Here is a 26,690-nt window from a genome sequence, read left to right as displayed (position 1 = left end):
TTAGAGTGTGGGAATTTTTTTTTTTTAATTATGTGGGGTCAGCTGAAGCTGAAAGCTCTGCCCCTTCCAGGAAATGCCGGCGGATTGCCCCCCGGGGCGATTTGGGGGCTCTGCAGCCCTCGTTTTGCGGCGGGGACACGTGAACTCCCTTATGCGGCCCAGCCTCATCCTGACTTTGCCTCCTGCGGCCCCCGGGTAAATTGAGTTTGAGACCCCTGCTGTAGATAAATACTCAGGTAATGTATACTTACTGTGAAAGCCTTAACTTCATATCTGCTACACTGTAATGCCCTTGGAATGGATGGCTGCAACAGGAAATATGAAGACAGGATAACAAAATAAATCAAAATTATGATGAATAGGTTATGTTTAAAAAACATGCAGTCTAGCCTTAAATCACTAAATGCTGCGAACACTATTTTCTTTCTCTGACCCCTCCCCATTTCCAACTAACATGTTACAGGTATGTAGATCCAGAATAAACATGCCAGATTGTTTTATCCGCATAATCCTGTAAAAAGCATTTTATTGTATCTCTCAAACTATACATCTTACCTTGGGGTCACTTCTGCTAAAGCCGGATGTTTATTGCTGTTCCATACTCTATAATTGTGTGTTATTTTCCACATTCCCACAAAAGGAGACCCATAATCTGACAATAGCTTCTCATTATCTGAAAAAAAGAATCAATATCATTCACACTTTATTAATGCTATTAACTTCATAAACATACTACTAGCTTGATAAAATATAAAGAATAAATACTACTGTCCAAACAGTATAGATACATTATGACACACTACCTGGCTGCGTGTTGGCAGAAAGCAAAGAATGAAGGTAAAGTGCAAACTGTGCCCTGATCCATTCATCGCCACCCTCCCAGCCTGTTCCATCCAGAAAGACATCATCCCGGTTTTCAGTGACGTGTTTAACTAGGTTGTCAATGAATCTGAGGTCTGCTGTAGTTGGGTTCAGCACCTTCCTTAGCTCAGGGTCATGGACAGAGATTCGAGCTTCATCAACCTGTGTTGCAGACCCAAAGAAAAAAAGTCATAATCCAATCTAATGCAAAGCAATGTACAATGTATATACAGTGGGGTGCGAAAGTTTGGGCAACCTTGTTTATCGTCATGATTTTCCTGTATAAATCGTTGGTTGTTATGACAAAAAATGTCAGTTATATATATGATATAGGAGACACACACAGTGATATTTAAGAAATGAAATGAAGTTTATTGGATTTACAGAAAGTGTGCAATAATAGTTTAAACAAAAATTAGGCAGGTGCATAAATGTGGGCACTGTTGTCATTTTGATTCCAAAACCCTTAGAACTAATTATTGGAACTAAAATTGGCTTGGTAAGCTCAGTGACTCCTGACCTACATACACAGGTGAATCAAATTATGAGAGAGTATTTAAGGGGTCAATTGTAAGTTTTCCTCCTCTTTTAATTTTCTTTGAAGAGTAGCAACATGTGGGTCTCAAAACAACTCTCAAATGACCTGAAGACAAAGATTGTTCGCCATCATGGTTTAGGGGAAAGATACAGAAAGCGGTCTCAGGGATTTCAGATGTCTGTTTCCACAGTTAGGAACATATTGAGGAAATGGAAGACTACAGACTCAGTTCAAGTTAAGGCTTGAAGTGGCAGACCAAGAAAAATCTCAGATAAACAGATGGAGTCACTGTGCATCGTTCAACCATTCGGCGGACTTTACACAAGGAGATGCTGTATGCGAGAGTGATGCAGAGGAAGCCTTTTCTCCTCCCACAGCGCAAACAGAGCCGCTTGAGGTATGCTAAAGTACATTTGGACATGCCAGCTTCATTTTGGAATAAGGTGCTGTGGACTGATGAAACTAAAGTTGAGGTATTTGGGCATAACAAAGGGCCTTATGCATGAAGGAAAAACAACACAGCATTCCAAGAAAAACACCTGCTACCTACAGTAAAATATGGTGGTGATTCCATCATGCTGTGGGGCTGTGTGGCCAGTGCAGGGACTGGGAATCTTGTCAAAGTAGAGGAATGCATAGATTCCACTCAGTATCCGCAGATTCTGGAGACCAATGTCTGGATCTTTCAACAAAACAAAGACCCTAAACACTGCTCAAAATCCACTAAGGCATTCATGCAGAGGAACAAGTACAATGTTCTGGAATGACCATCTCAGTCCCTAGACCTGAATATAATTGAAGCTATCAAACTTGAATGAACTAGAGATGTTTTGTAAAAAGGAATGGTCCAAAATGCCTTCAAGCAGAATCCAGACTCTCATTGGAACCTACAGGAAGCGTTTAGAGGCTGTAATTTCAGCAAAAGGAGGATCTACTAAATATTGATTTCATTTCTTTTTTCTTAACTACTTGCCAAATGCTCCACGCCAATTGGCGTGAAAAGTGCGGCAGCCCCAGGACTGCTCCACGCCGATTGGCGTGAACGGTCTTCTCTGTGGCTAGCAGGAGATCGCGCGCATCTCCTGCTCGGGAGTCTCCACGCGGTGATGCCATCTATTAGGGCAGTACAGCGCAGCGATCTAAGGCAGCGCTGTACTGGGGACAGCCATGTGACACGGCTGTCCCCTCCAGCGTGTCGGCGGTGATGATTGGTCAGCGGGGGGAGGGTGGACGGGATATTCAAAAAGGAAAAAAAAAATACACATTTTTATTTAAAAAATAATAATAATAATAATAATAATAATATTTATTTAAAAAAAATACACACTGGAGGGGATGATCAGACCCCACCAACAGGAAGCTCTGTTGGTGGGGGGAAAAGGGGGGGATCACTTGTGTGCCATGTTGTGCGGCCCTGCAGCTTGGCCTTAATGCTGCAGTGGCCCTATTAACAAAAAATGGCCTGGTCACTAGGGGGGGTTTAACACCGCGGTCCTCAAGAGGTTAATATTGATTTCATTTCTTTTTTGTGGTGCCTAAATGTATACACCTGCCTAATTTTGTTTAAACAATTATTGCACACTTTCTGTAAATCCAATAAACTTCATTTCACTTCTCAAATATCACTGCGTGTGTCTCCTATATGATTTATTTAACTGATATTTTTTGTCATAACAACCAATGATTTATACACGAAAATCATGACGATTAACAAGGTTGCCCAAACTTTCGCACCCCACTGTACTAACTTGACTGACGTTGCACTGCATTTCCCACAACTTAGCTGAATAATGCAAGTTACTAATGTAATCACCAATGTCAGAGGTGGCCATACACAAGTTGTTTAAAAGCCTAAGATGCTGCATGCCCCTTTCTGTAATGTTCATCCTTCTGAACAGTATCTCTGGAAATTTGCAAGCGATACTGTTCTTAATATATAATGATTGTGCAATATCAACTACACCAACTTAATTATTACACACTGCCATAGCCTGAGTGAGAGGTTCTGCTGGAACACAGGTGATAGGCAGACATTCCATTACTTTGGCATCACAAAGGCATTTTACTCACAGAACAATAGAGGGCAATGATGAACACTGCTCATGAACACACAAGCTATTTCCAATCACAAATAGTTTTAGATCATAAACTAAAAAAGTCAATGTACTGTTATTTTAACTCAGGTTTGACATCAGAGAATATAGAGAGCTCCCTTCTTGATTACATTGGAACATAGTGAGGCTCGCTGAAAGGTCAGTGTACTGTATACAGTAAGTGTTTGCAGTACCAGAATAGGCTATTATACATACAACTCCAGACAGGCCTGGATTCACCTTACAGGAGGCTGTAGGCACAGATGCCATGGCACCTTAGATTTTGCCCTCCATTAACCTACAAATCTCCACCAAACTGCACCGCAAGTTTGCAGACTCGCCCAGCTTTCACTTCTCCCTTACTTCCCTTGCCCAGCATAGGTAGTTACAGGTGTCCCTTAGTATTAGGTAGTCAGACGTACCCTCAATATTAAGTAGCTACAAGTGCCCCCAAGTATTTGATAGCTAGAAGAACCTCAGTATTAAGTAGCTCAAGCTGCCCCCAAGTGTTAGGTAGCTAGAGGTGCTCCTGACTGAAGAGAGATCTCGTCAGTGGAATGCTGAGAGCAGGTTGAGTAACCTCTCAGTTACACTCATCAGGGAGAGTAGCGCTTGTGGAGGGAAGTGAGCTGCCTTTCCATCATCAGGCGCCTGTAGGCACTTGCCTACAGTGCCTTATGGTAAATCCCGCCCTGACTCCAGTAAAAATTCTTATTGGCAGGAAAACTGGTAAAACTGAAAAATGTCTTTTTTGATAGGAAAAAGATATCCTACATCTAGATTTTGTTATCGATATAAATGGCAAATGTTGCACTACCCTTACACACACCTGGACAAACGTTTAGAACCCCATGCAAAAACTATAGAAGGAACAAGGCACAGTATAGTGGGTACAAGGGAAAACATTGATTTTAAAGTTGAATGACAGATGATGGATTTACTCATTTGTATTTGTACAATATATACCCAGAGACGTGAATTTTCTACCAGGATTTTCTGTTAGTCAATACACTCACTGACAGTGTAATGCTGGGTACACACAATGCAACCTTCTGTCCTATTGATGGGATTGCACCAATTATTTCCGACATGTCTGATAGATAACGGGATCAATTTTGAGAAGTTATCATCAGAAGATCGATCCAGTTATCGGTCAGGAGCAGTTTGGACAAGTACACACGATGCAAATTCCTGAGGTACACAGAATCGATACTTACCCGGGGCTTCCTCCTGCCCCATAAACATGTTCAGTTGTGTCTTCTGCGCATGCGGGGACCTCCTGCGCATGCGCAGAAGACCCAGACTGGCACGACTGAAGCAATTACCGGGGATGGTCATGGCTGAACAGCAGACCTTGAGGGGACAGAGAGGGACTCACGTGTTTACTGGGCTGGAGGAAGCCCCGGGTAAGAATCGGTTCTGTGTATTCTATTATCTCTGGTTTACTTTAACAGACCAATGGGAATTCTCCTCAACGGAGGATCCCTATTGGTCTGTAAGAAGATCTGCATACAAAAGAACAAAAAGGTTTGTGCTCAGACCAGGTATCACTTGATTTATAAACTGGCTGTCTATTGTCTATTGATGAATCAAAATGGCATACGAAAGGCATATTGTATCAGTTTGCCAGAATGTCCAGGTCTGTTAAAAGACCAATGGAAAGTCTCCGGGCTAATTTTAAGATCCTTTGACAGGGCTTGCTATAGCTTAATATAGCAAGTGCCAGTGGTGGGGAGTAGCCATTGCGGTGGATATCTTCAAACAAGATCTCCCCCCCCCCCCCCCCCCCAAAAGCCTAACGAATAGCTGCAGAAGCCTTCTCCCCTACATGTCATGAATCCCCCCCTCCTCCCTATCCCAGCAGTTAGGCAGTCCACAGTCCTCCCCCCTTCAAACATAGCAAATAGCTTCAGAATCCTCCTGAAGCCATTTGCCCACATTGCTCTGCACTTGCCCGGCAGACTGGAGAGGAGAAGAAGCTGTGCACGCAGGCAGCCTGGAGGAGAGGAGACGCTGTGAGTCACACGGCCTGAAGTGGAGGAGACCTGTCTCCTCATTTGCTTCTCTCCCCTTCAGCCGTGCCATTAAAGAGGCTTGAGAGGGGAGGACCCCTACACTATCCATTTTCGTCAAATTTATAAAATATATACAAAACTTGGAGCTCAGTATATAAGCTTCAAAACCTTTTTCTTTGAACGTTTTCATATCTATTTTCTCAAGAACTACAAGGTCTATTTGTGATTAGAGGATACATTCTACTGTCGGATATGACATTTTGGGGGTTCAGAAGGCCTGAAATCAAAGAGCCATATTCAGGTCATAATTATGTTGGCCCAAATTTAAAAAAAAAAGAAAAAAAATCCTATTAATTGGCATTCTTCAATGTTTATTCTACATTTCAAAAATCAGGCTTTGCTTTAGAGTTCTGTTTCCACAGCATTTTACAAATAACAGATGAAAGTGGAATGAACAAAAACGATGGAACGCTTAACCTAATATTTTGTTACACAACCTTCAGGGCAAATTTGCAAACCAGCAATTCCTGTAGCTCTCAGTGAGACTTATGCACCTGTCAAAAGCAAGTTTGGTTGAGTCCTACTGAGCCAACTGTTTCAGCTGTGTCTCCAGACTGCTTGTTTCAGCTCCTTCCATAGATGTTAAATAAAAAAAACACGGTCCAAGAAAGCAAAGGTTATCTGTTACCCCTTTATGATGGGAACACAAAGTAAAATATACCTATTACTGCTATCATCATTGCCCTCGCAACTATTAGTCAGAGCAGATTTTTTTCTTTGATATTTAGCAACACAGTTTATGCTTCAAATATACCCAATGAGATGATGAAGATGGCAATTGTAAGTGGAATGTCGTTCACAAAGTGCATATTTGATTAACATCTAGACTGTCCACGCTGAATGAGAGCCTACCTCAACAATGGCATCACTCAAGTGTTTCTGCTGTCGGAAAAGGATGTTGGTAGCTCCAGCCACAAAGCCACGTATACTGACATCAGAGAGAAGGTGATGTTGCTGCAATGCCATATATGGTAAGCACAGGTAACCCTAAAATAATATTAAATATGTTATAAACACAACAAATTCATAAAACTAATTTGCTTACACAGTGGATATGTAAAAGTGGTACCAGTAAACTACCATACTAAACATGCATGCTTTTACAATTTAACTATTATTTTTGGCATGGCATTCATAAAAATAAATCTTTGTAATTGCTGTGCCTGGCTTGCCTGTAGCTGTACACTTATACATATAAATATAAGACCTATGCACTGGCTGGCCTTTCTGTACAGGAAATTGAGTCTTCAAACTCCACTCCACTCATAACTTTAAGTCAACAGCCAGCTCCTTCTAATATCTGGAGCATAAAATGGATTGTGGACGAGTGGGCAGTGAAAAGAAACATTCCACCCTTCCAACTGCCTCTGTCACAACATACTTCTGCCACAGGTTTTCAACTGCTGAGACATGTAATTGTAATGTTGCCTCTTTTGCTCTTCCTACTTTGAGAGTCACATGATCACTGCTAATTGACTCACTGCTTACCAGTTAAATATACAAAGGGCGGAAAGTTAGCCGTGATAAAGCTTACCCAGCACATCTGACTCAAAGATGTATTCAGTCCATCACTTTGCTTCTATACACTGTTTATACTCTATTACAAGTGATTGTTAAAATCTTCCTTGTTCAAGTTTGGGTTTAGCTGGTCTCTAAAACCCAGTACAGCAACATTTGTATTAGTTGTATGGCCTCCTGTGCACCCCTGGACTATAAAGACACAGATCAGAAGATTGTATGATGAGAGGAGTAATTCTTAAGAGTCTGAAAAAATATATTTAAAGATCTGGCCCTGTTGGGTTGGGGCGGTTTTCAAAACCAGGACCTTCAAGGAACAGCTAGGGCCAGTTTCCACTAGTGCCGCGCACGGCGGCACTTCCTGGTCTGCGGGAACGCTGACGAATCCCATAAGCCGTGCCATGCATGGCTATGGGATTCGCAGCCTCCCGCACGGAAACTGATGGCAATGACGGCTGAATCGCTAAGGTAAGCGGCGCCATTGTGTCCTATGGCAGAGTTTCCCAGCACGATTTTCCTGCAGGGAAACTCTGCGGATTTGGCCCAGTTTCCGCGCTAGTGGAGACGGGCCCTTACCAATGTCTACCAGGCTGAAAAACAGGCTAGTATATGAACAACTTAAAGGACAACTGACCTGAGAGGGATATGGAGGCTGCCATATATTATTGCCTGGCTGCCCTGCTGATCCTCTGCCTCTAATATGTTTAGCTACAGATACTGAACAAGCATACAGATCAGATGTTTGACTGAAGTTTGACTGCATTTGCCAACATGCTTGTTTCAGGTGTGCGATTTAGACATTACTGATGCATGAAAGAGCAGCAGGGTGCCAGGCAACTGATATTATTTAAAAACAAATACAAATGGCAGTCTCCATATCCCTCTCAGGTCAGTTGTCCTTTAAGGGAAAGTCACTGCTATCCAAAAAGATCACAGATGACCTGCTAGTTTACTATAGGCAATGTGGTTACACTAGAAGCATGTTCTGTGGGCAGGTGAAAACAGGATCATATCAGTTTTCCCCAATCCAAAAAAAAAAAAAAAAAAAAAAAAAGAGACTTCATTCCAGCATAAGCTTGTCCCAACATGATGTTGGTAAATAGTATGGTTTGGGTCTCCTTTGCTGCACTGAGGAAAAAATGGGCCGATACAATTCTGAAATCATCACTACAAGGTCACATTAACAGAAAACAGTTTATTCAGCAACATAATAACCCTAAGCATACAAATTAGATCACCAAACAATGGTTGAAGCAGAAATAAGAAATGTTAAGTTTTCAAATAGAAAACAAGTAAAAAAAAAAAAGTTTGATCTTCACGTGAGACTTAACTGCACCAGCCCTTCCTTTTTAGTAAGGCCTTACTGAGCACCTTTGGAGGTGTCCCCCTCCTCACATGCTGTACCAGGCCTCCTTCACCCTGATCCAGAGCCGGGACAAGGTCCTCCAGCACCCAAGGCTGAGACACCAAAGTGCGCCCCTCCATCCCTCCCACCTCAGCTGTCACACACTGATTGCTATTAGACTAAGAGGGCCACAGGGCCCACAACCTCCCCAACACCTTAATATCTAGTTATCTGGCTTGCAGTCACTGCTATGTATCCCCTTTTCTTATTTCTTTCTGCTTTAAACACAATTAGGAATGACAGCTGAATGAATTGTGCGCCCCCTCCTACACTGCGCCCTGAGGCTGGAGCCTCTCCAGCCTATGCCTCGGCCCAGCCCTGCCCTGATCACAGTTCCCTGGATTTCTTGCTGTAATGTCATTGTGTGCAGCACATCTAAAGAAAGTCTGGTGTGCCAAGCTGTTCCAGCACTTACTACCTCTATACTAGAGATGGCCAGTGAGATGTTAATAATTCCAGCTTGCATACATATCTAATGCAAATTATTGGTCCATTTCCAAACCACATACAATTTGCCAGAATTATTAGCAATTTGTGGACTATCTTTACTCTGCACCTATCGCAGTGATGGATTGAGAGCTGGAGGCTGGCCACATACATGTACAGGATGACAACAGAGATGATCAGAGAGATGGTAATTCCGTCATGCATGAAAAATTGTATGTAGTTCAACCTGGGCAACTGAAAATACAACAGGGAGAGCATTTTACTGGCTGAATTCTAAGCTGCATTAAATTTGAATGACAGGATTATTATTAGCATCTTATTAACCATCTCTAGATAAAATCAGATTAGTGGGTCTTGAGAAGATACATATTCATTTTCCCAACACTTGCGGGCCAGAAGAGGAAGCTAGAGGCTAGAAGAGGAGAAGATTTGTGCCTCATGGGATTTAGAATGTAAATGATGCATCGCCTCTCCGCCGTATACTGGAACTAAACATGCATTAGAAACTATGTATTGTATATTCATTTCCACTTTCATTTTATTGAAATGTTGTTAAAGGACTGGAAGCAGGCAGTTCAAGTGAATAAGCCCAATAGCATACATCCCTGAGATGTAGTGGTGTATTGAGGAAAGGGCTACCATTCCACCATGCTGGTCAGGAAGATTCATTAACAGTTGTTGAACATAGAAATATAAAAACAGCCCGTGGTTCAGTTAGGCACTCTTTAAAACCTTACAGTGCAAAGTACTGTTATTCTGACATTGAGAGCTAAGCTTACAAGAGTGGCCCTCTTGTAAACTAGCTCTTTGGCCAACAGAAACTGACTGACCCCTAAAATAGGAGATGCAGTTCAGTAAAGCAAAGGTAATAGCAGGCATTTTACAATGACCCATTTTCTGCTTTTCAGCTACATATTTGGTTTCTTGGTTGAAATTACTTTCATCTCAAAAGCTAGTCTACTGTTGAAACTCAGAAAAGGAAAGCAGAACCCATCTGCACCCAGGTCTCACTTCAATGAGTCATAAACACAAGGATATGAATAAAAATTTGCATTTATTAATACAATTAAAAAGGTTAATATTGATCATACAGATTATAGGTGATCTGAATGTCTGGGCAGCTGGGGGAAAAAAGATGTATCAATATGCAGCAGCAATTATACAGTAATGCAACATGTTTCAAACTGAAAAGGAAAGCACTTTCAATTTTTTGAGGAAGCCCATTAGGCTAAAAGGTCCTACAATATAGGGATGCTGGGATGCAGAGAAATATGATAGCAACAAGAGTTGTCACAAAGTTCCTGACCAAAAGCAGGCAACTGATGATACTATGGCGTTCCTGTCCACAGGCAGAAGAGTATGTAATAGCAGTAATCAATTGACACAAAGTTCCTGACCAGTAGCAGGCAACTGATGGTATTATGATGTTCCTGTCCAGAAGCAGGCAACTTGTTGTGTTTAGAATTTCTGTCCGTAAACAGGCAGTTTAGTAATTTTAAAGGATCAGTAGTTTATAGGCCAAGCTTGGGCCCCAGTTTCTTGATAGATAAACATAATGACACCAGATGTACGGCTCAGACTTCCTGTCCAAAGGCAGGCACTTATATGTCAAAAGAATGTCAAGCTGTAATACTTAGTACAACATGTCCATGAAACACAAGGTCTGGCAAACAAAAGCAATCCAAAGTTCCTGTCCAGAAGCAGGCAACTGTAGTAATCACTGTGATTGATTTGGATGGTTCAAATGGTGTCCACCTTTAGTATGTTGCGTATTATAATCATAATCCTTGCATCATATGAAACAGATAAGGCATCCATAGGATCAAATAATAGCTCAATATGAGTGATTTGTAAGCAGTCCCAATATGAGGCAATGAAGTAGGCCTCAACATAGATGATGAGAACAGGTTTGTAGTGCTGTTATAAGCTTACGTGTCCTTATGTGGATGCCAGATGCCAAACTTTTTCCATGAAGAATGATGAATATTGCTGCAGTAATAGCCTCCCCAGGCCGCCCAGACCTTGTCTACCGGTTTCGCCGAAATATTCGGCTCATCAGGACACAGACCGCCAGGTATGTATGTCAGGAGCCGTCTCCATGCGCCTTAAATGGCGTCTACGTCGAGGTGGCCCAAGCCGCGTGACTTCCGTGGGTGCGGCTTCTGTGCTCCAGCGTGGTCCGTCCAGCCGGAACTGACGCGTGCACGCACGCCCAATGCGTACATTGCGCCGTTCCAGCCGCTAGCCTGGCAACAAAGGGAGCTGGCTCAGGGGCCGGCCAAGTCTAGCCGAGGGATGCCCCTCTCCTTACCAGGCTAAGTGCCGGGCATACAGCGAAGCAATGGAGCAGACACCAGAGAGAAACAAAAGGGAAGAAAGGAACACATAGACATTGGGAAAGGAGGGAGGGAAAGGAAAGAAAAATAGAGCCAGCTCCAAAGAGACGCCCCTACCCGGCACAACGGACTCTTAAAGGAGACTCAACCTGAAATGGTTAAACTATTACAAATCAAGATATCACATGAAACTTACATAAATATAACAGAAATCATAAACATATATAATCAATAGAGATATCTCATATCAAGAGAACCAATTCAGCATGATAATACTATAAAGAAAGATTTGCATATACATAGAACAATGCTATAAAACGAAAAAGCATAAAGAAGGACTGCCAAGACATGTAAAATGCAGTCCTAAATATGGGATGCTGCGGGTGGCCCCCCCCCGCCCGACCTATGGGCCCCAAAAGCCGGCGGAGGGGGCATCAGGCCACCCACCCCCGAAGCCCCCCCCCCCAAACCCCACCCAAGGTGTAAGGGCACTGATTGCAGGAGCCACACCTGTAGATCCCCCAATCAGTGCATGGATCTCCACGTTGGTCTCCCTGATAGTGGCTTCTGGTAAGTTTATTTGAAATGGTAGGAGCCTTCCTAAATGTCAGTTTAAGTTTATCTGGGACACACTGGCGTATCCTCACATCATCAGTGAGGACATGCCAATGTCTCTTTAAAATTTTATAAAATTGATCCTGTTGTTTATTATACTTGGTGATAAGAGGGACGGTCTCGAGGAAGCCGTTACCTTTCTTAGACTTTCTCTGAGCAATTAGAGCAATTAGAGTATCACAGTCCATTGCTCTTTTGTGGGCCTTTTTAATGCATGACCCCGAGTAGCCCCTAGCTTTAAATCTAGAGTTTAATTCTGTTGCTTCCAGCTTGAAATCCTCCAAGCTGGAGAAATTTCTCCTGGCCCTCAGGTATTGTCCCACAGGTATACTGTTGATCAGATGTGCAGGATGAAAACTTCCTGCATGTAATATTGTATTAGAAGCCGTTGGCTTACAATACAATTTAGTAGTGATCATCCCATCTTCCCCTATCCCCATCTGAAGATCAAGGAAGGGTATTGAAAGTTTGTCAAATGTACATGTCAGTTTCAAATTCAAAGTGTTGATATTTAATACTTCCGCAAATTCCAGGAGGAGTTCCTCGCCTCCTGTCCACAGCATAAAAATATCGTCGATGTACCTGTGCCACACATCAATGTGACACAGGTACTCGACAATGTCATCATTGGAAAATATATCTGCCTCCCACCCCCCCAGGTACAGGTTAGCGTACGACGGGGCACACATTGTCCCCATCGCCGTCCCCTGCACCTGAAGGTAGTGGGAGGTGCCAAACACAAAATGATTGTGTGTAAGTAGAAATTCCAGTAATTGAAGTAGAAAAAAGGAATGGTCCTTTTCTGTACGTGGTAAAGTATCTAAGTATCTAGCCACAGTGCGGAGCCCCCCACTGTGGGGTATACTTGAGTAAAGGGCCTCCACGTCCAATGCGACTAAGAGGGCACCAGGTGGCGCACACACCCCATCGAGGACCCGAAGCATATGGGAGGTGTCTTGTACATATGAAGACAATGTCTGCACATGTTTCTGTAGATGAAAATCCAAATATTTACTTATATTTTCTGTCAAAGAACCACAGGCCGATATGATCGGTCTTCCCGGAGGGTGCACCAGAGATTTGTGCACCTTGGGCAACACGTAGAATGTGGGTATTATAGGATGTTGGATTTTGAGAAACGCAGCCGTTTGTGGAGAAATAATACTCCGACTAGCTGCATGGTCAATGATAGAGAAGAGCACCCCCTGGTCCCTCACTACATTGGACGCGGAGGCCCTTGAGTACCATTCGCGATTCCTCAGAATACGCAGGCACATTTCCTCATATTGTTCATTGTCCATGATCACGACATTGCCCCCTTTATCAGAGGGTTTTATCGTGATCTGTGACATCTGCGATAGTTCCTGTAAAGCTTCAAATTGGGCAGTCGTAAGATTGTCATTGCCTCTCTGAATGTGAATGGAGTCCAGATCCTTCAATACCATCTCAACAAAGACACTAATTTTAAAGAGACATTGGCATGTCCTCACTGATGATGTGAGGATACGCCAGTGTGTCTCAGATAAACCTAAACTGACATTTAGGAAAGCTCCTACCATTTCAAATAAACTTACCAGAAGCCACTATCAGGGAGACCAACGTGGAGATCCATGCACTGATTGGGGGATCTACAGGTGTGGCTCCTGCAATCAGTGCCCTTACATCAAAGTGGGTCGACTTAATGTCTTCCCACATGTGAATCGGACTGTAAAAATTAGACACTTTATCAATTGTGCCACAGAGGGTGTCGTATATGTACTTTGGTGCGTATGCGGCGCCTTCTACATAGGCAAAATGACCAGGAATTCACGTCGTCGTATCTATGAACATGTCAATGATGTGGGGAGCCACAATTTTGGCTCCCCGGTCGAGACATGTCATAGCATGCGAATTGAATCCATCCAATAAAATCTCCTTCAGTGCTGTGGATAGGATACATCCACCCCTGAGAGGAGGTGACTTTGATAAGATCCTGACACAATGTGAATGTCGTTGGATCTATAACCTTAAGGCAACGAAATCTCCAGGACTTAATGACAATTTAAAATATGCTCCCTTCTTGTGAAATCACATACAACTACATCTTTACGAAGGGGGACTGTATGGATCTGGGGGTTGGGTGGGGGCTGGGTGGGGTTTGGGGGGGGGGGGGGCTTCGGGGGTGGGTGGCCTGATGCCCCCTCCGCCGGCTTTTGGGGCCCATAGGTCGGGCGGGGGGGGGGGGGGGGCCACCCGCAGCATCCCATATTTAGGACTGCATTTTACATGTCTTGGCAGTCCTTCTTTATGCTTTTTCGTTTTATAGCATTGTTCTATGTATATGCAAATTTTTCTTTATAGTATTATCATGCTGAATTGGTTCTCTTGATATGAGATATCTCTATTGATTATATATGTTTATGATTTCTGTTATATTTATGTAAGTTTCATGTGATATCTTGATTTGTAATAGTTTAACCATTTCAGGTTGAGTCTCCTTTAAGAGTCCGTTGTGCCGGGTAGGGGCGTCTCTTTGGAGCTGGCTCTATTTTTCTTTCCTTTCCCTCCCTCCTTTCCCAATGTCTATGTGTTCCTTTCTTCCCTTTTGTTTCTCTCTGGTGTCTGCTCCATTGCTTCGCTGTATGCCCGGCACTTAGCCTGGTAAGGAGAGGGGCGGGATCGGCTAGACTTGGCCGGCCCCTGAGCCAGCTCCCTTTGTTGCCAGGCTAGCGGCTGGAACGGCGCAATGTACGCATTGGGCGTGCGTGCACGCGTCAGTTCCGGCTGGACGGACCACGCTGGAGCGCAGAAGCCGCACCCACGGAAGTCACGCGGCTTGGGCCTCCTCGTCGTAGACGCCATTTAAGGCGCATGGAGACGGCTCCTGACATACATACCTGGCGGTCTGTGTCCTGATGAGCCGAATATTTCGGCGAAACCGGTAGACAAGGTCTGGGCGGCCTGGGGAGGCTATTACTGCAGCAATATTCATCATTCTTCATGGAAAAAGTTTGGCATCTGGCATCCACATAAGGACACGTAAGCTTATAACAGCACTACAAACCTGTTCTCATCATCTATGTTGAGGCCTACTTCATTGCCTCATATTGGGACTGCTCACAAATCACTCATATTGAGCTATTATTTGATCCTATGGATGCCTTATCTGTTTCATATGATGCAAGGATTATGATTATAATACGCAACATACTAAAGGTGGACACCATTTGAACCACCCAAATCAATCACAGTGATTACTACAGTTGCCTGCTTCTGGACAGGGACTTTGGATTGCTTTTGTTTGCCAGACCTTGTGTTTCATGGACATGTTGTACTAAGTATTACAGCTTGACATTCTTTTGACATATAAGTGCCTGCCTTTGGACAGGAAGTCTGAGCCGTACATCTGGTGTCATTATGTTTATCTATCAAGAAACTGGGGCCCATGCTTGGCCTACAAACAACTACCGATCCTTCAAAATTACTAAACTGCCTGTCTACGGACAGAAATTCTAAACAACAAGTTGCCTGCTTCTGGACAGGAACATCATAATACCATCAGTTGCCTGCTACTGGTCAGGAACTTTGTGCCAATTGATTACTGCTATTACATACTCTTCTGCCTGTGGACAGGAACGCCATAGTATCATCAGTTGCCTGCTTTTGGTCAGGAACTTTGTGACAACTCTTGTTGCTATCATATTTCTCTGCATCCCAGCATCCCTATATTGTAGGACCTTTTAGCCTTATGGGCTTCCTCAAAAAATTGAAAGTGCTTTCCTTTTCAGTTTGAAACATGTTGCATTACTGTATAATTGCTGCTGCATATTGATACATCTTTTTTCCCCCAGCTGCCCAGACATTCAGATCACCTATAATCTGTATGATCAATATTAAGTTTTTTAATTGTATTAATAAATGCTAATTTTTATTCATATCCTTGTGTTTATGACTCATTGAAGTGAGACCTGGGTGCAGATGGGTTCTGCTTTCCTTTTCCTAAATTCTTTAACCCAGTCACTCTGAGTCATATTTACCGGTGTTTACTATATGCTTGTAGGAGTGGTCTGGTGTTGGTTGAGCTGCACATATATACATACTGTTGAAACTCAACATACTGCATATAATAAATACAGGATAGATACAGGATAAAAAGCTCCCAGAAGCTCATTTAGGTGTACAGATTAACCAATATTTTGTTACATAAATTAAAAACATTTTTGAGACATATACATCTTACCTTTCAATACATCAAAACTGTAATCTAGCATGTTACATGAAGTATGTAACATGATGATATTACTCATTACTGAAGAAACTTGCAGATTAAAGAGTATTGTGCTCTTCAGTCTTAATGTCTGACTAATACTGACCTTAGTAAAAATTGCCAAAGGCATTCCATACTTGTCCTCTTCTAGGCCAGATATCAGCCCAGGGACAAAGAGTGCCTGCCCTGTTTTGGACTGAGGCTGAACTGTAATGGGGACACTTCCTGAAGTGATGGCATCATTATTAAGGTTCTCAGAATGTCCTACGCCTAAATTCCACACCTCTTCATCTCCTGGAATACATTCCTCTAGGATGCTTGGATCCAGTGTCTCCCAATCACTCTCGATAGACTCAGGAGATGTGTGAGAGGGAGGCTTCAGATGTTCAATACTACCATTGGTTTCTACTCCATGCTCAGACACTGGGGTATCTGATTTCATGTCCCCTATCAAGCTGTCATTTTTTGATTCACCGTTCTCATGCTTGGAATTTGAATTCTCATAAAGAACTGAAGCAATATTGTCCTGAGATGCTGGAGCTGCAGACATTTCCCCTTCATCTGCTATACTTTGCCGAGGCCTGTACTGAGAGCTGTCTGTGAGTCCATGCTCAATCATGCCTTTAGAAAAAGAAAATTCAGTATTAGCAAAGTTAAAATATCACCAAGGGCGATCACTAATATTTTGCTTTAATCCATGATACAATGTCAAGGTCTACTTGCTCAGAAAAGTTAAATTCCAAGCAAACATAAAAACACACAGCACATATCCTGCTTACATAATTAAATACATTTTGAGATCTAAAATAACCGAACTGTATCATGATAATGTAATCCGCATCAAAGCAGCATTTAGGCTGGCAGAAGGTATCGGTTATCCAATCAAGCTTTGCTACATTGCATATAATGGTGGGTTACACATACACTGGCAAAAAAGGCAATTGTTACACAGAGGGGCATACAGGGATATATAATTGGATAGTGGACCCACTGTTCTATGCTTGGTTAATAACTATAGTCAAAATTAGTTTTCCAAGTTTCTTTTTTTAGGTAAAAACAAGTATCATTGATAAATAGTTGAACTCGATGGATGGATGTCTTTTTTCATAGTTACATAGTTACATAGTTATTTTGGTTGAAAAAAGACATACGTCCATCAAGTTCAACCAGTACAAAGTACATCTCCAGCCCGTCCCCCACATACCCCTGTTGATCCAGAGGAAGGCGAAAAAACCCCCACAAGGCATGGTCCAATTAGCCCCAAAAGGGAAAAATTCCTTCCTGACTCCAGATGGCAATCAGATAAAATCCCTGGATCAACATCATTAGGCATAACCTAGTAATTGTAGCCATGGATGTCTTTCAACGCAAGGAAAGCATCTAAGCCCCCTTTAAATGCAGGTATAGAGTTTGCCATAACGACTTCCTGTGGCAATGCATTCCACATCTTAATCACTCTTACTGTAAAGAACCCTTTCCTAAATAAATGGCTAAAACGTTTTTCCTCCATGCGCATCTCATGTCCTCTAGTCCTTTGAGAAGGCCTAGGGACAAAAAGCTCATCCGCCAAGCTATTATATTGCCCTCTGATGTATTTATACATGTTAATTAGATCTCCTCTAAGGCGTCTTTTCTCTAGACTAAATAAACCCAGTTTATCTAACCTTTCTTGGTAAGCGAGACCTTCCATCCCACGTATCAATTTTGTAGCTCGTCTCTGTACCTGCTCTAAAACTGCAATATCTTTTTTGTAATGTGGTGCCCAGAACTGAATTCCATATTCCAGATGTGGCCTTACTAGAGAGTTAAACAGGGGCAATATTATGCTAGCATCTCGAGTTTTTATTTCCCTTTTAATGCATCCCAAAATTTTGTTCGCTTTAGCTGCAGTGGCTTGGCATTGAGTATGATTATTTAACTTGTTGTCGATGAGTACTCCTAAGTCCTTCTCCAAGTTTGATGTTCCCAACTGTATCCCATTTATTTTGTATGGTGCTAGACCATTGGTACGACCAAAATGCATGACTTTACATTTGTCAACATTGAATTTCATCTGCCATGTATGTGCCCATATAGCCATCCTATCCAAATCCTGTTGCAATATGACAGTATCTTCCCGAGAGTTGATGATTCTGCACAATTTTGTATCATCTGCAAAAATAGCAACATTGCTCACTACTGCATCTACTAGGTCATTAATAAATAAAATTGAAGAGCACTGGACCCAGTACAGACCCCTGTGGGACCCCACTGCTAACAGTCTCCCATTTTGAGTACGATCCATTGACCACAACTCTTTGTTTTCTGTCCATTAGCCAGTTCCCTATCCATGCACACAAACTCTTCCCCAGTCCTTGCATCCTCAACTTTTGCACCAGACTTCTGTGGGGAACAGTGTCGAAGGCCTTTGCAAAGTCCAAGTATATCACATCTACAGCATTCCCAATATCCATATTAGCATTCACTACCTCATAAAAGCTGAGCATGTTAGTCAAACAGGACCTGTCTTTAGTAAACCAATGTTGATGCTGAGAAATAAGATTATTTTCTACTATGAAGTCATGCATAGTATCTCTTAGTAACCCCTCAAATAGTTTGCATACAACTGATGTTAAGCTTACAGGTCTATAATTTCCTGGATCAGATTTTTTGCCCTTCTTAAATAATGGGAAAACGTGGGCTGTACGCCAATCCACTGGGACTCTGGTAGTTGCAAGAGAGTCACAAAAGATAAGATAAAGGGGCTTAGCTATAACTGAACTTAATTCTCTTAGGACCCGAGGATGCATGCCATCCGGGCCAGGTGCCTTGTCTATTTTTAATTTATTTAGTCTTGCCTTTACTTCTTCCTGCGTTAAGTATTTAATATTACAGTTAGAAGATTGAGACTCTTCTGCCTCTGTAATTTGCAACAGTGCTGTTTCCTTTGTGAAGACAGAAGCAAAGAAAGCATTTAATAACTCTGCCTTACCTTGGTCATCCACCATTGAGTTCCCACCCTCATCCTTTAGGATTCCTATACAGTCAACCTTTCTTTTTTTAGAGTTGATGTACTTGTAAAACTTTTTTGGGTTAGATTTGATATCCCTAGCGATTTGATTTTCAGCTTCGATCTTTGCCAGCCTAATTTCTTTTTTACAATTTTTATTGCACTCCTTATAATTGCTTAGTGCAGCCTCAGTCCCCTCCTGTTTTAGGACCTTATAGGCATTCTTTTTCCTCTTCATTTTATCCCTAACCTTTCTATTCATCCATAGAGGCCTTTTTTTATTCCTAGACATTTTGTTTCCATATGGGATATACATACTACAATATTGATTGAGAATACGTTTAAAAGCTTGTCATTTCCCTTCAGTGTCCTTCCCTTGTAGTACATTATCCCAGTTCACCAAACTTAGTGCCTGTCTAATTTGATTGAACTTTGCTTTTCTAAAATTCATAGTTTTAGTGGTCCCGCTGCCCCGTGGCCTATCAGTCACCAGATCAAACGTTATGTTGTGATCACTATTTCGCAAATGTTCTTGAACCTGCACATTTGATACATTATCTGGTCTATTAGAAATGATCAGATCCAGTAACGCATTCCCCCTAGTTGGTTCCGTTACCATTTGAGTCAAGTAATTGTCCTGTAGTGCTGCCAGAAATCTGCTGCTTTTACCAGAATGGGTAGCCTCAATACCCCAGTCAATGTCTGGAAAGTTGAAGTCGCCCATAATTATGACCTCATTTTTACTTGCAGCTTTTTCAATCTGCTGAAGTAATTGCAGTTCTGCAGCTTCATTAATAAGAGGTGGTCTGTAGCATACCCCAATAAGCAATTGGCAACTTTTATTTCCACCATGAATATTTACCCAAACGGACTCCACATCTTCGCAATCTTCCTCCATCTTATCGTTGAGGACAGCTGTAAAAGAATTCTTAACAAAGAGACAAACCCCTCCACCTTTTTTCCCTGTTCTATCCCTCCTAAACACATTCAACCCAAATAACTATGTAAGGTTTGGATACGCTTATATCTAACTATATATTTGTTTTTGTCTGGGAGATCTTTACCTTAGTAAAAGTGGAGTTATCAATCTAAATGTTTAGTGTGGTGCTAAAGGCTTATTCATGCCTGTCCTTGCCCCTGGTACTCTCTGGTATGCCAAGCAAGGAAAACGCAATACAAATGCTTATTAAAATGCCTAGAAACTACTGACTGCAATTTCAATGTGCTCAAGAAGGACTTTTATCAATGTTTCTGCACAGAAGAATAACAAAATAGGCACACTGAATTTAGATAAATATATTTACCATAGCAAGGTGGCCTGATTCAAAACCCCTCTCCCTGCCATTCAGAAATAGCACTCTATTGAAATAAAATTGCCTCAGACCTCCTGTTATTTCAGGACATCTTCTGTCTAAACTCCTGTCTGTCACTCAAGAATGCAAAGCTGTTCTAGAGCAGAGATGGCCCGAACCTCCGATTTTCGGTTCGCGAACCACCCGCGAAAGTTTGGTTCGCGTGAACTTTCGCAAACCGCAATACACTTCAATGGGGAGGCGAACTTTGAAAACTAGAAAAAATTATGCTGGCCATAAAAGTGATGGAAAAGAGGTTTCAAGGGGTCTAACACCTGGAGGGGGGCATGGTGGAGTGGGATACACGCCAAAAGTCCCCGGGAAAAATCCGGATTGGACGCAAAGCAGCGTTTTAAAGGGCCGAAAACACATTGAATGCTAAACTGCAGGCCTAAAGTGCTTTAAAACATCTTGCATGTGTATACATCAATCAGTGAGAGTAATTAGAGTACTGCTTCACACTGACACACCAAACTCACTGTGTAACGCACCGCAAAAAGCTGTTTGCGTAGTGACAGCCGTGCTGGACTGGTGCGCACCATGGCCAGAGTGCAGGCCGTGGCAGTTTTCAAGCCCATATGGTCGCCGGGCTGTGGTAGCTCAATGATAGAACAACAGTGACTGTCCAGCAGACCAAATTTGGTCTGTCCACAATGAAGCAACGACCTTATCATCTTTGGTGTGCCACCCCCCGAGACACTCATATAGCCGGCGGTCATTGCTCCATTGTGATACGCAAGCCTCTTCACCGCGGCAAGGTAATGATCACGAAGGGGAATGGGCACATGTACATGCCTTTTGTTTTGTTGTTGCAGCTGCAGTGCAGCCCGAAAAATTAGGCAGGCATGTACACGCACCAGAAAAATTAGTATAGCGGCCGCTGCTAACAGCGGCCTTAAAAATTCAGGAATCCGCTTGGAGTCCTGGACCCTGTTGGTGGTGGCGGAGAAGGCAGTCAAGCGGCCTGCAGACAGAGATGCTGTGTGTGGGGACGGACTTAGTCTTTGGGCGGGCAGTAGCCCTCCGGGAGTCATGCCTCATTCGTTTTGGTAAAGGTGAGGTACTGAGCACTTTTGTGACTTAGGCGACTTCTCTTCTCAGTGACAATGCCTCCAGCTGCGCTGAAGGTCCTTTCTAACAGGACGCTTGAGGCAGGGCAAGACAGAAGTTGGATGGCAAATTGGGACAGCTCTGGCCACAGGTCAAACCTGTGCACCCAGTAGTCCAAGGGTTCATCGCTGCTCACAGTGTCTACATCCACACTTAAGGCCAGGTAGTCGGCTACCTGCTGTTCCAGGCATTGGTGGAGGGTGGAGCCGGAAGCGCTAAGGCGAGGCGTTGGACTAAAGTATGTCCGCATGTCTGACATCACCATGAGATCGCTGGAGCATCCTGTCCTGGCCTGCGTGGACATGGGAGAAGTATTACTGGCAGTGGTACCTTTATTGCGTTGTGCTGTGACATCACCCTTAAACGCATTGTAAAGCATAGTTGCCAGCTTCTTCTGCATGTGCTGCATCCTTTCTGCCTTCTGGTGAGTTGGTAACATGTCCGGCACTTTGTGCCTATACCGAGGGTCTAGTAGCATGGCCACCCAGTACAGTTCATTCCCCTTGAGTTTTTTCATACAGGGGTCCCTCAACAGGCTGGACAGCATGAAAGACGACATCTGCACAAAGTTGGATGCAGAAGTACTATCTATCTCCTCTTGCTCTTCCTCAGTGAGGTCAGGTAAGTCCTCCCCCCAGCCACGAACAATACCACGGGAACGTCGAGCAGCACAAGCCCCCTGTGACGCCTGCTGCGGTTGTTCTTCTGCCGCCGCCTCCTCCTCCTCCAAAGAAACACCTTCCTCATCATCCAAGCCTGACTCCTCTTCCCCACACGACTCTTCCTCCTCCTCCCCCTCTGTGCTGCCGCAGGAGTTGAGGTAACATCTGATTCTGATGTAAATTGCTCCCACAACTGTTCCTGCCGTAACTGTTCCTCTTCACGCTCCTCCACAGTTTGATCCACCACTTTACACACGGCACGCTCCAGGAAGTAAGCGTATGAGATCAAGTCGCTGATGGTGCCTTCACTGTGACTCACCAGGTTGGTCACCTCCTCAAACAGCTGCATGAGCCTGCATGCATTTCGCATCAGTGTCCAGTTCGGGGGCCAGAACATCCCCATCTCCCCAGATTGTGTCCTTCTACTGTAATTGTACAGGTACTTACTCCTGTTCTAGCAGGCGAAAGAACATGACCAGGGTCGAATTTCAGCGAGTCGGGCTATCACATATCAAGCGTCTCACCGGGCAAGTTGTTTCTCCACTGAATGTCCGCAAAGCATGCCATTGCAGTGTAAGACCGCCTGAAATGCCCACACAACTTCCTGGCCTGCTTCAGGACGTCCTCTAAGCCTGGGTACTTTGACACAAATCTTTGAATGACTAGATTCAGCACATGTGCCATGCAAGGTACATGTGTCATCTTTCCCAAATTCAACACAGAAATGAGATTGCTGCTGTTGTCACACACCACGTTGCCGATCTCCAGCTGGTGCAGGGTCAGCCACTGATCCACCTGTTTGTTAAGAGCAGCCAGGAGAGCTGGTCCAGTGTGACTCTCCGCTTAGAGGCAAGACATGTCTAATATGGCGTGACACTGTCGTACCTGGCATGCAGCATAGGCCCTGGGGAGACGGGGCTGTGTAGCTGGAGAGGAGATCATAGCACCAGTAGAGTTGAAGTGCCACTCAGCCAAGGAGGAGGACAACAGCGAAGAGGATTTAGCAGGAGGAGAGGAGGTGGCAGGAGGCCTGCCTGCAAGCCGCGGAGGTGTCACAAGTTGGTCTGCTGCACAGCCACGTACTCCCTGCTTGCCATCGGTCACCAGGTTGACCCAATGGGCTGTGTAAGTTATGTACCTGCCCTGACCGTGCTTGGCAGACTAGGCATCCGTGGTCAGGTGGACCCTTGACCCAAGGGGGGGGGGGGAGGATGAAGTAAAAGGTATGCACTGACTTGACTACTACAATGTGCAGTCACACAGGTGCAGTTAACAGGTATGCACTCACGTAGGTAGGTGGGTGCACTGAACACAACAGGTAGGTATATGCAGTGATGAGGTGGGTGCACTGAACACAACAGGTAGGTATATGCAGTGATGAGGTGGGTGCACTGAACACAACAGGTAGGTATATGCAGTGATGGGTATTACAATGTGCACCTGTCACACACAGACAGGTAGCGGACAGTAGGGATGCTCGGTAAATTCGGCGGAATTCTTAATTCCGATTCCGGTCGGGATTAGGTTAATTCCGATTCCGGTAGTCGGAACGGAATTGCTATACCTCTCAAACGGAATTCAATCTCCTCCTCCTCCTCCTCCATCCATCCATCCATCCTGTAGGGAATTGCAGATTTTCAAAACCGCTTATATACCATAGCTGGGATTTGAACCCAGGACTCAGTGTGTAGTAGGTATCTGTCTTACCCACTAGACCATCAACCACACTACATGGTAGTAGGTATCTGTCTTACCCATACTACCATTATGATCAATTCAATAGAAACTTTTTCTATTGAATTGATGCTACTGTGTAGCATGTAGTGTGGTTGATGGTCTAGGGGTAAGACAGATACCTACTACACACTGAGTCCTGGGTTCAAATCCCAGCTATGGTATATAAGCAGTTTTGAAAATCTGCAATTCCCTATAGGATGGATGGATGGATGGGGAGGAGGAGGAGAGAGATTTTAAAATGTTTTCGACGGAATTCCGTATACCGCGGAACAGCTCCGGAATACCGCTGAAATGGAAGCGGAATTTCGGATCGGCGGTATGCGGAATTACCGCGGAACGGAAATTTGCAATTCCGAGCAACCCTAGCGGACAGGCACAGGGACACTGCGTGCACTCAACTCACGTAGGTAGGTAGGTGCACGGTGAACAACAGGTAGGTAGGTATATGCAGTAATGGGTATGACAATGTGCACCTGTCACACACACAGGTAGTCACTGAATGTGCTGGGCCTGGCAGTGGCACACACACACACAGTATGAATTATCAAGGCTGTCTATGCAACACAAGTGTCAGTGGGACACACAGAAAAAAAAATAGATCACAAGAACAAGATTAGCTCTCAAAAGAGCTGTTGTGGGTGCTATTTTAGCAATAAGAATCAGCAAGGAGCAAGCTAACAAGCCTACAAAAGCCTAACTAATCTTTCCCTATGAGAGTCTGCAGCAGCAGCAGCTGTCCCTTCTCTATTTACTGCAGGCACACAAGTGAGTAAAATGGCCGGCGATGCCTGCCTTTTATTAGGGGGGAGTGGCTCCAGCAGGGAGTGTAGCCCGATTGGCTACAATGTGCCTGCTGACTGTGATGTAGAGGGTCAAAGTTGACCCTAATGGTGCATTATGGGGGCGAACCGAACTTCCGCAAAAAGTTTGCGTTTCTCCGCGATCGCGAACCCCTGGAAGTTCGCCGGCGAACCGTTCGGGCCATCTCTATTCCAGAGTACAATGGCTGCTGGCATTACAAACTCAGATAACCACTGAAAACGAACTATTAAAGCGGACCTGGACGCAGAACATCCTCTCTGCTCTAAAAGATAAACAGCATAATACCCTTTATAGTAGTTTCTACTTCCTGATTCATGGAAGCAGACATATTGTTAACATCCTGTGCTTTCAAATGAGCTTATCTGTCATCTCTGCCATGGCAGTCATGTGACACAGGGGAGAGATCAAATTACAACTTGGGATTAGACACAAATGAGGGGGAATTATACAGGCTAAATTCTCTTAATACATACAGGGTGCATTTCTCTGTTTTCCTTTTGTCCTGTGCAAGAGTTCAGGTCCACTTTAAGTCATAGGCAGACATTGCACGTATCAATATTTAAGAACAATCAGAATGCAGTTTTTTTCCCCAAACCAACATTCAACACGTTTATGTGAATAGAAGAAATCAGAGAGCAACAATCAGTCAAAATCATTCAACTGGATGAGTTCAGGCCAAAGGAAACCTTAAACTGCCTCTTAACTGTGATTTCATCGTGGTGCACTGGATGGGTTCTGGCTGCAAAAGATTTCAGGATCACAATTTGTGAGAGATTCAATACACCCAAAATCAAATTTTATTAATACCAAACAGTAAATACTTGTAAAAAAAATGTTGAAGAATATTATATGCAGAAAATTTCAGCTTGAAAGAAAAATACAGTGAATAATATATCACCTGGAAATAGTGACAAGACGGTCATCAAAGCACCCACAAGTCTGTTCACAGGAGAAACATAAAACAGAACCTAAAAGAAATTAAGAGAGATAGGTAATGACTAGTTAGTCCCCATCCATGTATTTCCACCCAAGATGTCAGGTCTGATTGAGGGCTGGCAATTGCTTTACTCGTGGAAAGAGATTAATGCTAGGTACACACGATACAATTTTCTGGCATATCTACCTGCCAAATTGATTATTTCCATGTCCGATCTGATTTCCAACTGAATTTCTGATCGATTTTCCAGTGAATAGAAAAATCAATGTGAAAATCGTTCGTAATTCAGATCGGATGTGTTGGAAATAGTCGATCTGGCCAGAAAATTGTATCGTGTGTACCTAGCATTAGTTGCACTGCAGGCCAAATATTAGCTTGCTTAGCAGAGTGAAAAAATTGTTTGAATGCCTTTATCATCCCGACTTTCTTTTCTATCTGATTCATTTAGTGAATTTAGATATGGGGAGTTTATGTTTACCATCAGAAATGATGGCAAATAAACACACTTATCTCCTACTTTGATCAGGTAACAAGACATATTGCTTAATTTTAGAGAGGGGGTTTGCACCTTTTTTTATTTTCTTTTATTGTTTGAAGTTAAAAAAAAAATCCTCAGCATCTTTAACCTCTTCTCTCCCTTGTAGGCTGGTATTGCAACAGCTGAGCCAGCAAGTGTGAAGCTCTTCTGCCTGAACAATTCCAGCCAACATGATCCATAACATGAAGGGGGCTCTGCAAGAGGGAGGCAGAAGTCTTTCCACTCTCTTGCAAAGCCCTCCAACTTGCCCAAGTCAAGGACATAGGATTCATTCCCAGCTTGTGCTTAGAAGGATTTTCACTGGCTCGATCACTGAATGAACTGAAAATGCTGGCAAAGGATTCAAAGATCCCTGGTAGTATTCCAGCGACGCCCAACAAAGGTCCTGTAAGCAAAAAAGAACTGAAGA

At 43.4% G+C, this 26,690-nt stretch overlaps 1 protein-coding gene across 1 annotated transcript in view; it reads right to left on the bottom strand.

Annotated features, from left to right (window-relative positions):
- AVL9 (AVL9 cell migration associated) overlaps positions 1-26,690 on the bottom strand; it is a 124,377-nt gene that overhangs the window by 4,426 nt on the left and 93,261 nt on the right. Inside the window, exons 9-14 of the mRNA XM_068236580.1 lie at positions 25,705-25,774; positions 16,241-16,755; positions 6,420-6,554; positions 804-1,023; positions 556-673; positions 252-305 (exon numbers count right to left, since the gene is read on the bottom strand). Coding sequence (XP_068092681.1) covers positions 252-305; positions 556-673; positions 804-1,023; positions 6,420-6,554; positions 16,241-16,755; positions 25,705-25,774 — 1,112 coding nt within the window. The remainder of the gene's footprint in view (positions 1-251; positions 306-555; positions 674-803; positions 1,024-6,419; positions 6,555-16,240; positions 16,756-25,704; positions 25,775-26,690) is intronic.

This window comes from Hyperolius riggenbachi, chromosome 5 (genome assembly GCF_040937935.1).
Source record: "Hyperolius riggenbachi isolate aHypRig1 chromosome 5, aHypRig1.pri, whole genome shotgun sequence".
NCBI classification, from domain to species: domain Eukaryota; kingdom Metazoa; phylum Chordata; class Amphibia; order Anura; family Hyperoliidae; genus Hyperolius; species Hyperolius riggenbachi.
Note: the sequence above shows the minus strand (reverse complement) of the source record. Positions and strands in the feature narration are given on the sequence as shown.